The 14,049-nt window shown below is 41.5% G+C and overlaps 1 protein-coding gene across 3 annotated transcripts in view; it reads left to right on the top strand.

The window, feature by feature from the left end:
• The window catches only part of LOC124615503 (lachesin-like), an 878,988-nt gene that overhangs the window by 766,943 nt on the left and 97,996 nt on the right, over positions 1–14,049 (top strand). For all 3 annotated transcript variants that reach the window (XM_047143457.1, XM_047143456.1, XM_047143458.1), the window contains one exon: positions 9,879–10,053. In XM_047143457.1, the coding sequence (XP_046999413.1) occupies positions 9,879–10,053 (175 nt within the window). The remainder of the gene's footprint in view (positions 1–9,878; positions 10,054–14,049) is intronic.

The raw sequence follows: 14,049 nt of genomic DNA, 5'->3' as shown, positions 1-14,049 counted from the left end.
TCTTGTGGTTGAAGCTCTCTTTATGACAGCGCTAAATATATATTCTTTTTATATTCTTACTCCTCACATTGGTTAAAATAACCATACATTGACGTCTTTCTCTCCAAAACATAAAAATTATAAAAATAAAAAGTCGTAGAGGAAGGTTATACGGATTGAGTCAAAATTCAACTGTCTAGACGCCTTACTCCCTCTTGTCAAATTTCCGCTGGCATTTGCTCTGGTAAACTGCTACGTGTTTGCGCCCTATTATATGATTAAGTAAAAATGCTTCTGCATTGAACAAACACAAATTCTTCTTGTTTAACCCATTGTGCGTGGGTTCGTATACATTCTGTCAAATAACATGTGAAGAAAATTTGTACGATAACACATGCAATATTGAGATTATTGTACTGACATTTATAAAATTATTAACAGAAAAATGTATATACCTCAGTATTACATAATATTGTTTCTGTGAGTGTCTCACTTTTTCCGTAGAGCTGATATTTCGCTCCAGTTTGTCTTCTTCAGTTGATCAGGAAGTTTCAGTACAATGGTACGTACATGTTTCAAAAGGTTAGGGCTAAAATGAAATTATTGTATTTTTTGTCAGAGTGTGAGTATTGTTGTCATATAGCAATGCCTGTTAACACAGATTTGTTGTTTTATTATATAACGATCATTTGTTAGGTTAAAGTAATAGTTTTCGAAAATGTTGTGGAGATATGTTGATCATGAATGAACTTTGTAAATTAGCGAGTGGGACGGAGGTCTGTGATGGGGCCCTGTGCATGTAAGTTGAAAGTACCTAATTGTTGTTAATTCAGCTTCTTCAAGACTATATAATATATGTAAACCGTGCTTTCTAACTTGCACTGTAACACAGTTTATCAGATATTTGCTTCTACTGACGTCTTTCGTTATGGTCTCGGGACATTTACATATAGAGTCCCCCGCCCTACTCATCAGCTTACAAAGGTTGTTGATAATCCATAGATGCTCACAACACTTTCGAAAACTTTTACTTTAACACAACAACCAGGAGTTCACCAATGAAAAAACAACCAACTCAGTCGAGGCAGAGAATATAATATTACGACACTATGACAGTCTAACAGTAGCAAAGCAAGAACGACAACACTTGAATTTTATGCGTAACATTTTCATAAATAGTACTGAAAAAATTTGATCAACTGTAGATGACTGGAGCTAAAACCAGCTGTACTGAAACTATCAGACAGTCACATTAACAGTAGCATTTGGTACTAACATAGATATTTTTTTCTGTTAATAATTTTATAAATGCAAATATCGTGATATCAAACTATGCTTCATCAAGAAAAATTTCTTTACATGTTTTTCGGAGGAAATAAATGAACCTACTGAAGACGGCGAAACTTCGCCGGAAAATTTTGCCTATTATAAACAGAATTTGTATTCGATCAAGACAGAATCACATTTCTGTTTTCTATTTAATTTTCTTTACTAATCGGTTTTCACCTACATCTAATGCATTTACTTATATTTTTCCAGTTTAGTTGTCTTAAAAAAGCACTTTCAGTACGATTCCAGAACCATGAGCTTGTCTTCTAACATGAAGGTTTGAAACCTGTTTTTTTGTAACAACTTCTGTTTTGGAAATTACCTTTTTGCATTAGTGTTTCGATCATAAGTGACAGGTACATTCATAGAACGATAACGATATAAGGAAAAAAAAGTTTTTGACGTTGTGTGGGTTCTTATATGGATGAAGTAAGGTATGGAAAAAGCAGGCTTTCCGCGCATCTGAACTCATATCAGACTGACACAATTCTTTTAGAAATCGTAGCAGTTTACCAGAGCAAATGCCAGCGGAAATTTGACAAGAGGGAGTAAGGCGTCTAGACAGTTGAATTTTGACTCAATCCGTATAACCTTTCACTACGACTTTTTATTTTTATAATTTTTATGTTTTGGAGAGAAAGACTTCAATGTATGGTTATTTTAACCAATGTGAGGAGTAAGAATATAAAGAGAATATATATTTAGCGCTGTGTTCTTTCCCACTATCCCACTGCAGGAAAGCGTGGTATACCTTATGGGTTTCAGAAGACGAGTGCTGAAGCTCTACAAGCCGTACAGAAAACACACACATCAGTAGCCGGGGCAGCTCTGTAAGTTTGTAAGTCCCAGTACAGGTAATGAGTAACGGCACCCTTCATGACGCGCCAGACGTCAAGGTGCTCCAATACGGCGTGCTACTCCCTGACGTATTGTCCAGGGAGTTTCGACGGCTTTGCATATCTGATCTTTGGATTGCCTGTCTGCAAGCGCGAACTAATTAGATACGACAATGCGGAACGGAGGGTTGATAATGAAACGTGAAGACGGCTCAACTTGTAGCTGCACCCTGTAATCATAGGAATACGGAAAACCATTAGCAGGCTTCCCTTTACCCGTGGGGCATGATATACAGCGATGTCATGCAGCAAATTCCCACTTGTTGTCTGGGAACCTACCATGGGTAGCATACCGGCTGGTTATAATTAATGTGCAGCTACTCATGGAGGCCCAGTTTGGTTTGTACACTACTGACCATTAAAATTGCTACACCAAGAAGAAATGCAGATGATAAATGGGTATTCATTGGACAAATATATTACACTAGAACTGACATGTGATTACATTTTCACGCAGTTTGGGAGCATAGATCCTGAGAAATCAGTACCCAGGACAACCACCTCTGGCCGTAATAAGGGCCTTGATACGCCTGGGCATTGAGTCAAACAGAGCTTGGATGACGTGTACAGGTACAGCTGCCCATGCAGCTTCAACACGATACCACAGTTCATCAAGAGTAGTGGCTGGCGTATTGTGTCGAGCCAGTTGCTCGACCACCATTGGCCAGACGTTTTCAGTTCATGAGAGATCTGGAGAATGTGCGGGCCGGAGCAGCAGTCGAACATTTTCTGTATCCAGATTGGCCCGTACAGCACCTGCAACATGCGGTCGTGCATTATCCTGCTGAAATGTTGGGTTTCTCAGGGATCGACTGAAGGGTAGTGCCACGGGTCGTAACACATCTGAAATGTAACGTCCACTGTCTTCCAACTGAATCATGTGCACGCAGCTGACAAATCACATTATAGCACTAATCTGCTGCAATATTTCTCCAGAATTTCCTAAATTGCACCTGCCAGATTCTAGTCTCCAGCAGAAAAGAAGAGCTGAGGATCGAGTATTACATAATGTAACGATCTTTCTACAAGACGATAGACAAGTTCAGGGACTCTAATTTAAGTTGGACGACAATGAACTCAATTTCGTCTAAGATTTTATGGAACAAGGAAACACTGTGAGGCCATAAACGAAAAATAAACTTGCAGGTTATGGCATTCAGACAGACGAGACTGAAAAAGTGGCGTAGCACATGCAGCTGAACATAATGGCCCGACTTGGTCTGTGTTCTATTTTAGGTAGACGTAACTTCAGGACATGTAAAATTGTGAAGACAGACTTTTGACGCAGTCGACGCCACGCACTGTATCAGCGAAGAGAATACGAAAACTAGGTTACGTTCACGTGGCGTTGCACTCGCCGGAGTAAATCGTTAACGCGACACACAAGGAATGGGCGTGACAGGCGTATATGGAGTAGAAAGCGACACAGTCGTAGTGACTTGGAATAAATCTTTGATCAATACCTCAGCGGAACATGGTGATCTATCCACAGCAGTCACCTTCCATTTTCCCACTGTTCCGCGTCTGACAGACAAGTGCAACTTGGACTTCGTTTGTGTCCATTTCGCAGAATTTGAGATGACATCATGGAATTGTGTACAGTTTACGACATTAATTCTAGGGCGCAACAGTTAAAGTATGAGACCTTGGAAGACGTGCTCGAAGGATCAAGTGGAACAAATACCGCTACAAAATCTGTTAATCCACGCAGTTGTAAATCATCAGGTCTCACTGTTTGGTCAGATATATTGTTGCAGAAAAAGCAGGTTTATGCCGCATACTCTACATTCCGTTCCGTATTGCAATTCCCTTATTCCGTACTTCAACCTGGACAAAATAAATATTCATCGAGAACAACGTCTCTTGTGATTGCATGAGTCTCTATCACAAAAGCACATAATTAAGTCAACGAAGGCATCGGTGACATAATTTCAAAATTTGTCACTATAATAAAACTGATATTAAGTGCTTCGGACAATGGTACGAGAAGACGTCTTGACCAATTTAAATCCCAGCTCCGCTCGGCTCTCGTTAAGCATCTTCTATGGTTTGCCTCTGTCCTTCCTCCTTAGTTTCTATGAATCCGAAAAACGTAGTGGACAGCATTTTCCCGTATTGAAACAAAAATCTTCTTTCTATTAAAGTAAATCACAACAACAATTAATACAAGAAATACAACGTACTCATATGTGGTCCATCCACCAATTAAAATATCCCGAGAGGACTAGTAAAGCTTCCGAAGCTGCTGTTTCATTATCGATGGGTTTTTTTGGTGTAGCGGTGAAAATAAAAATAAATACATTTTATTCTATTATATTGGTTTACTAGCTATTCCTGGTCGCAATATTCCGTCACTCAATCTGCTTAATTGGAAAAGAAAGGAAAGGGAGAGCAGCATTTCTAATTTGAATGGGAAGTGGATGTACAGGAGTACATCCTAATCTCCTTCTACCCCCATTTCTGCTCATCTCCTTCTCCCTGTCTCTTTTTCTCTCTTCTCCTATTTCCTCCTCTGTCCATCTTCTCCTCCTTCCCTCACTCTCCGTCTCCTCCTGCTCCCTCTCTCTCTACCCATCTTTCCGTCCGTCACAACCTTCCCCCTTTCTACGTCAATCTTTTCCTGTTCTCCGTATATCTTCCTGCCGCTCCCTCTCCCCCTCTCTCAGTCCAACACCTCATCTCTCTTTTTTCTATCAATTTTCTCGTCCCACCTCTCTCTCCCTCTCGTCCTGCGCCCTATCACCTCCTCACCCATGTTCATCTTCTTTCTCTCAATACCCTCTTGGCCCCTCTCTATCCATTTCCTTAATTCCGGTTTCTATAGCCATTTCCTTCCGCCCGTCTCCTCTCCCCTCCTCTCTTTCTAACCTTCAGCATTGTTTATTGTTATCGCAAATTCAGATTCTGTAGTAGTATTCTAATCAGACCTGATGAGCCATAAATAGAAACATCCTATATGATAACAGGGTTTCACTATTTACAGACGTTTATTAGAGTAACGTGTAAAAATTTGCAGTATTTTCTGAGTCTTTTGCTAACAATCTCTCCTCTTTACTTGTTTCACATATATTTATATATCATTTATAGATACATCTGACTGAAAATTCATTAGAGCACTGTGTAGGAATTAGAAGTAAAGCGGTAGAGAACTTTTCGAGATTTTTGGTAATAACTTTTCCCCTTTATATGTTACATATTTCTTTGTATATTAGATGAATTAAGAAAAAAATAAGCGCATTCGAATGCAACGTCGTGTCAAAATTTTGAAGCAAGCTATGAAGAACTTTCGAAGATTTAAGTTCTTGAACAAATCAACATTTACATTTTTAAATAGATTTCCCCAACAATTATTACGTATACATTGAAAAGCCAAAGAAAGTGGTACACCTGCCTGATATCGTGTAAGGCCAACGCAAACACGCAGATGTGCCGCAACACGACGTGACGTGGACTTGACTAATGTCTGAAGAAGTGCTGGAGGGAATTGACGCCATGAATCCTGCAGGGCTGTACGTAAGTCCATTAGAGTACGAGGTGGTTGTGATCTCTTTTGAACAGCACGTTGAAAGGCGTCCCAGATATGCTAAATAATGTTCATATCTGGAGCGTTTGGTGGCCAGCGGAAGTATTGAAACTCAGAAGAGTTACTGGAGCCACTGTATAGCAATTCTGGACGTGTGGGGTGTCGCTTTGTCCTGCTGGAATTGCCCAAGTCCGTCGGAATTCACAATGCACATGAATGGATACAGGTGATCAAACAGGATGCTTACATACGTGTCACGTGTCAGAATCGTATCTAGGGGTCCCATATCACTACTGCTGCACACGCCCCACAGCGTTACAGAGCGCCCATCAGCTTGAACAGTCCTCTGCTGACATGTAGGGTCCTTGGATTCATGAGGCTATCTCCATACCTGTACGCGTCCATTCCACTAGATACCATCTGAAACGAGACTCTCCGACCAGGCAGTATGTTTCCAGTCACCAACAGACGGGCCCACGCGAGGCGCAAAGCTTTGTGTCGTGTAGTCGTCAAGGGTACACGAGTGGGCCTTCGGCTTCGAAAGTCCATATCGGTGAGGTTTCGTTGAATGGTACGCACGCTGACACGTGTTGATGACTCAGCATTGAAATCTGCAGCAATTTGCGGAAGGGTTGCAATTCTGTCAAATTTAACGATTCTCTTCGGTCGGCGTTCGTACCATTCTTGCAAGACCTTTTTCCGGTCGCAGCAATGTCGGAGATTTGACGTTTTGCTGATTCCTGATATTCACTGTACACTCGTGAAATGATCGAACGGGAAAATCCCCACTTCGTCTCTGCCTCGGAGATTCTGTGTCCCAGTGCTCGTGCACAGATCATAATACCACGTTCAAAGTCACTTAAATCTCGATAACCTGCCATTATAGCATCAGTAACCGATCTAACAACTGTGCCAAACACTTGTTGTCTTACACAGGCGTTGCCGACCGCAGCGCCGTTTTCTGCCTGTTTGCATGTGACTGTATTTAAATACACATGCCTATACCAGTTTCTTTAGTACCTTGGTGTATATTACATGTGGCGCTCCAATAGACATATAAGTTCACGCGCGTATTCGTGTGTAAAGTGTGTCAAAATTTCAAAGCAATCGACGATGAGCTCTCGAAGATATGTGATTTTGAACAAGCGAACGTTTACATTTTTGTTTTTGTAGACTACTAACGAATTTTAGATTTGTTAGGCCATGATCAGCTGGTAGTTTTAACGCGCGTATTCGTGTGTAAAGTGTGTCAAAATTTCAAAGCAATCGACGATGAGCTCTCGAAGATATATGATTTTGAACAAGCGAACGTTTACATTTTTGTTTTTGTAGACTTCTAACGAATTTTAGATTTGTTAGGCCATAATCAGCTGGTAGTTTTTGTTTTCTCACGATGGAATAATAAATCGAAAATCGATTAGTAAGAGGAAAAATACGCATTGCTGTTGTTGTTCATCCTTATACACGGCGTCCCAGCAGGAATTATCAGTATTCAGGTACATGATCGGAACGATCATTGAAGCAAAAATGTCTAATTAGCATGGGCTCTAAAATTCATAATTTAAGTGCAATAAGTAGTTCATCTAGATCTATACTGTAAAACCTGTCGCTTCTACTGCGAGGTCTTTGGTTTCCATATTTTGATAGGTGGCAGTACATGCGAAAACAAGACTCTAAAGTACATATTTGAAGAAATACGAGCACTCGTTGCTGTTCGCTACTGTGAAACACGTGTCTTCTACTAGACAAGTATTGATAGCTCGAAAGTTATGCATTTTAGAGCCGATGTCTACTAGATAATTTTTCCTTATTGTGGTCCATTAGCGCTTGTGGGTTGAAAGTTTACAACAGTGCTGCGAGCTGTCAGGGATATTCTTATACCGTTTCGATTACAGTTACAATCCTACGACTGCAACAGAACTTTATTTTAAGGAGAAAATAAATGGTCAGTTACATCAGTAACAGAAAGCTTGGTCGTACCTTTTTTTTCAAGCAGAATCGGCCTTGACTGCACCAGATCTGGTTGCAGGATTCCGTGATTCTATGGTGTCGATGACGCGTAATGCTGGTACTTACAGACGCTGCGCTGAAAATAAGGTCCCAAAATCAGTTAAAAATATGTTGCAGGTAATGATTAGAATTCTCTATTGCCGCAGATATTGTAGTGAACTTGATGTCGCGGGACTTCAGTAACAGTGTGTGCCCAATTTGAAATACTCCGCACTTAGGTAATTACGGAGTGCTGTACATTACTCTACGCAATGCCCTATTCCGTAACACCGGCGAAGCAGTTTCAGTTGCTTCATTGACAAGACACTGCTCTAGGCGTAATCAGATCAAGGCATAGTCCTCGAAGTGTTCAAGCCTCATATCGGGCACACACAATGTTTCACCAGGAGACCACCGATCTGCATTCATTGCACAGGTGAGATCAGACTTAGTTTCCCCCGTATCAATCACTGTCTCTCGCAGCCCACACTATACGGCACACAAAATTATTCAGATGTTTTATCCATGTCTATACGCACGAAAACCAACGTAGCAGCCGTGCCACAAGCCAATAATCAGCCTTCGTAGTTGTCACCGCTCTACCTCGTATTTGCTCAAAAAAGGTACTGACATTTATCATTTAACATGATGAATATATCAAAATAATATAAGGAAAAATTATTCACACAGGATGTTCGAAAATTCCCGTTACAGACTTCTAGGACTTATACGGGGTAGTGAAGACATAGTATTTTGAATTGGAACCCATGTTGCGGTACGTTCTGTTTCCGTGCTACAACCATTTGAAAACACGTTGGTAACGCCACCACCATTTACAAGTGACTGATTTGGCGTGAATCATTATATAACTTGGTTTATAATTACACTCATTATAGCCAAAGCAATTCCTTCAAAATTCTCTTCAAATTGCTGCTGGGCAGCTTCCTTCAATTCGGGTGTGCGGCGTCTCCTTGGAGCACAACAGTCACACCTACACCTACTGTCGGTGGAGGTATCCGTTTCTCGAAGCCGTTGCGTAATTGTGGCGAAAAGGGTATTCGATTGAGTCATACGTTTTCGAGAATGATCTTGATAAAGGCGACGAGCAGATTTTTCATTAACGTGAACTTTGCCATACAGATGGTGATGAGGTCCCATACTCCGAAGATCGTAGGGAACGATGCAGGAGACCCGCATAGCCCGCATCTCGTGGTCGTGCGGTAGCGTTCTCGCTTCCCACGCCCGGGTTCCCGGGTTCGATTCCCGGCGGGGTCAGGGATTTTCTCTGCCTCGTGATGGCTGGGTGTTGTGTGCTGTCCTTAGGTTAGTTAGGTTTAAGTAGTTCTAAGTTCTAGGGGACTGATGACCATAGATGTTAAGTCCCATAGTGCTCAGAGCCTTAAAGACCCGCATCGCCGACTAGGGAAGGTCGTAGCGGAGGTGGTTTGCCATTGCCTTCCTCCGACCGTAATGGAATGAAATGCTGCTGATGATGATGATGAAAACAACACAACAACACCCAGCCATCTCGAGGCAGGGAAAATCCCTGACCCCGTCGGGAGTAGAACCCGGGACCCCGTGAGCACGAAGCGAGAACGCTACCCCAAGACAACGAGTTGCGGACGCCATACAGAAGGATCATGTCGTTGCAAACTTGTACTCAGCAATGTTGCTCTAACACTCACCGACACGTGAATGAGGTTGTTACCAGGTCAAATGACATTAACCAATCCAGCGCATCCACCCTCCACAATGACTACCCTGTTGCATACCTACCTATCAAACATGTTTTCAAACAGCTGCAGCACGGAAACAGGACGTTTCCGGACATGGGTTCCTATTCAAAATATTATGAACTCATTCGCCTCTACAGGTCCAAGAAGTCTGTAACGGGAATTTCCAAACAACCTGTATATGCTCCCTACAGCTATAATTTAACAGTGCTGCTAGTTGCGGAGTAATGGTACTAGCGGAAAGGGTAGTTTTGGTTAAATTGTAGAGTTCGGTTGTTCAGCCAATAAAAATTGCGGTGTTCATGTGAAGTGTCTCATAGTTGTTGCCTTTACACACGCAAGCATGGACCTGTTATCAAGTCATCGTCAACGTACAGCAGCTGACAGTTACACCAGATTCGCCAGTGACGTACTGGGTTTCTGTTGCAGCTGATGTGGTACCAGGACAACCTGATGCTGGACCCCACGGAGCGCCGCTCCATGGAGACACGTGGCAACAAACACACGCTGACCATCCGAGACGTGCAGGCCACCGACTTCGGCAACTACAGCTGTGTCGCGGAAAACTCCCTCGGCCGCGCAAAGAAGTACATGGAACTCTCGGGTGAGTCTCTCTACTTGTTGTTCGACATACTTGCTCGTTTTGCCCTAGTTACATTACATCCTATGCTTAAATACGTCCTGAGATGAAGTATACTTGTTTACTCCCAAGGGACTCGATATTCTGAATACATTGTTTCGTTCACAAACAAGGCAAATGAGAGCTCAGCCTTACGTTAAATGCCAATACTTCCCGTTTTCGTCAGACCCAAATTAGACATAGGGTAAAATGTAAACATTGTGTCAAGTCATGCATATCCACTTATTATAGCAAGTAAATATCTATCACTGGTATGGTCTAAAAAATTTTCTGTCTTTATACCTACTGAAAAATATTGTAAGTGAAGAAGCAGTTTTACCTTTGGAATAATTCTATATGGCTATTTAAAAGAACTTTTTTCATATCGCCACATGGGCTGTGATCAGATAAACTATTATTATTGTGCAACTAGTTTTGACTTTTTTTCATCCCCTGGCAAACTGAACAGCTCAAAGCGGTATCAACCACGTCTGTGATAACAAAGTATGCTAACCAGACGGTTTACACTGTCTTCGCAAATGAGTCTGGTGTGCGACATGACACCATTGAACACCGAAACACAACTGAAATTGGACTCAGTGTGCCGTCTTTTTATGTACCAGGTAAGGAATGTAGAACCAATGTGTATAACGTGTAGCATTGAAGTTCACAGGCTCAGTATAAACCTGTTTTAATAGCTATATTACGTACAGTTTTAATGTATATTACAAGGGCTATTGTTTTTTCTACCTCAGATCGGCCGCGAGATTAAAATCACAGTGAAAATTCTGTGAAGCTTTTTGCAGATGTGTTGCTCGTCTGTCGCGTCACGTCGCACTTTCCACTTCTGAGCACCTGGATGTCTAGGGCCATAGTATCTTCCGTCAAGTATGAAATGCCTGCTGATGAGTTATGTCTGATTTTGTGCAGCCAACGTAACATAAGTGTCACGCATTTATTTCTTCATAACAGTATCGTGCATTTGAAAAAATATGGAGATTGACTGCAGCAAAATAACTTTTTATTTCAGTGATTTTATGTGGGGTATATAAAAAATATCTCTTATTGAAACTGTGGAACAGAAAAATGTTTCAAAGCGTTCCATTCTAATGGAGATACCGTAATATCTTGTCGTCATAAAATTAGCCTATTCATTTTCGGTAGTTCAACATAAGTGAAATTCAACTATCGTTGTTGATGGTTCAAAGGGGTTCCTCTCCTTAAGTCACAACTGTTAAGAAATTAAACAGAAAAAACTGTATGCATGCCGCATTTGTTGTGTCTTGACAGAAAACAAACGTAAACATACTTTTATCAGTAATATTTTATTCGTTTAATAAAGAATCCGAAAGAGTTCGCGTGTCAATTAATTACTGTGGATAAATTACAAAGATTAACCTTTAATCCTGTACCCACCGCATCCCGGTCTTCTTGTGGCCGTTTATTCTCGTGACCAGCGCTGCCAGCAGCCGTGCACAGTGGCTACATTCCTGCCACGTGTTTCTGCAATATCGCAAAAGTAACATCCAGATTCTCGTAGACCTATTACACGACCCCGTTCAAACTCAGAGAACCGTTCATAATGGCGACTTCTTTGTCTTAAAGGCATTCTTAACTAACATCAGCTCATACGTCCATTCTCAAAGGTAATCAACGCTTTCTACCGTTACAGCCCGTATTTCAAGCAAACCTGAGTTGCATCCTCGTAGTGGCGCTACTAGGGCAACGCTTATGCGAATAGCCCGAAATTTGAATAGAGGTCATCATTCAGATGCAGGTGCACGCCTACCTACTTTCGTTTGTCTTCTAGTTGGTGGAATTTTTTTCCGCCAGTGTAAAATTTCGTGTGAGAAATGGAAGCTACCTTGCAGCTGCAGCAAGAATAAGGGAGATCTCAACGCATCTCTCTCTACTGACATAACTCTATTTAAAGCATAATTTCTGAACGAAATTGTTGAGCTTCTGCTGAATCATAATTTGAAGCGTCTATTAACGGCATGTTAGATTCTTAAGCTGATAATCGTTTCAGTAATTCAGTTTTCTTGATAACTTTTGTAGTGTTTCAAATACGCACGCCTGAAATAATGGTTAACACCTAGTCATAGTTAGAAATGTGCATATTTTGTTACTTATTCGCCCTACATAGGCATTCTTTTAGCGGCCTACCCTTGTTATCTCAAAGCACATGAATGAACTGAAGAAATGTTTGCAAAGTAAGACAAGTGTGGACTGTTGAAACGCTCATGGACTCCGACGGAAGACAGGTGACTGTGAACACTTCAGGACGGGCAGGCGAAAATTACTTTTGCTGTGGTAGAATATTAACAAGACATTGATTAACTGTTAGTCAGGCGGAAAGACTGATGACGTACGATTGTAAAAGGCGCTCTCGATGTATCTCCTTTTACGCTAAATTGATTGAAAGAGCCGGGAGAAAGCAATCGGCACAATGGCAGCTGTTATCAGACGTAGGAGACGCTCTTTTCGTTTTTGGGCTCCAAGAAGTCAGTTTGTTATTTGTCACTGAGAGGCGTACCGACCACAACACCTTTGAGACTTGCGTTCACCGTCAAGCTAGACGGCAGGTACTAGGGCAACAGGTTCTGGCAGTAACAATGAATTATTCGCGCGTACCATTCGGGAATCTAGTTAACTTTCATAGCTCTGCTTGACAGCAGCCTCAGTGGTAAATGAATGAAATATTGTTGCTCGCTTCTCCAGACACTTCCGTTCTATCGACCGCTCGATGGCTTTGGGCTAGACACATCGAGTCGATTGCCGTCGGATAGCTCCGACCGCTATCCCTGCCAAGGAACATTACCATAAAGTCGATAGCAGAGTGCCCTGGCTGCGAAGAGGATTTTCCAACGACCGGAGTAATATATTTTCCAGTCGACTGGAGCCTTACGATGCCAGCCATATTCTGGATGTATTCGGAGAGTCTAGTAAAAGTTTCGTGCTACCGTTCTTTCACGACTTCGCGGTACGAACGTATTCATGTCAGTAATTTCTTATGTGTCTCAACATTTTTAATTAAAAGTAATACAGTGACTGTTATTACATTTCTGTAGGTGGATTAAGAGATATATTGGGGGAATATGACCAAATTAATCTTTCAATGATATGGTTCTTTAGCAAGACACATACTACTCTTCGCTTGCTCTGACTCTACTTCATGTAGAGTGCTTTATCTGAAAACTACCTTGAGCAGTCAAACAGAGAACCGACTCGTGGCGATAACATATTAGGCCTTCTGGTGACAAACAGATCCGAACTACTTGAAACAGTTAACGCAGAACAAGGAATCAGCGATCATAAAGCGGTTACTGCATCGATGATTTCAGCCGTAAATAGAAATATTAAAAGAAGGTAGGAAGATTTTTCTGTTTAGCAAAAGTGACAAAAAGCAGATTACAGAGTACCTGACGGCTCAACACAAAAGTTTTGTCTCAAGTACAGTTAGTGTTGAGGATCAGTGGACAAAGTTCAAAACGATCGTACAATATGCGTTAGATGAGTATATGCCAAGCAAGATCGTAAGAGATGGAAAAGAGCCACCGTGGTACAACAAACGAGTTAGAAAACTGCTGCGGAAGCGAAGGGAACTTCACAGCAAACATAAACATAGTCAAAGCCTTGCAGACAAACAAAAATTACACGAAGCGAAATATGCTATGCGAGAGGCGTTCAATGAATTCGAAAGTAAAGTTCTATGTACTGACTTGGCAGAAAATCCTAAGAAATTTTGGTCTCATGTCAAAGCGGTAGGTGGATCAAAACAAAATGTCCAGACACTCTGTGACCAAGATGGTACTGAAACAGAGCATGACAGACTAAAGGCCGAAATACTTAAATGTCTTTTTCCAAAGCTGTTTCACAGAGGAAGACTGCACTGTAGTTCCTTCTCCAGATTGTCGTACAGGTGATAAAATAGTAGATATCGAAATAGACGACAGAGGGATAGAGAAAAAATTAAACTCG

Source organism: Schistocerca americana, chromosome 5 (genome assembly GCF_021461395.2).
Source record: "Schistocerca americana isolate TAMUIC-IGC-003095 chromosome 5, iqSchAmer2.1, whole genome shotgun sequence".
Taxonomy (NCBI): Eukaryota; Metazoa; Arthropoda; class Insecta; order Orthoptera; family Acrididae; genus Schistocerca; species Schistocerca americana.
Note: the sequence above shows the minus strand (reverse complement) of the source record. Positions and strands in the feature narration are given on the sequence as shown.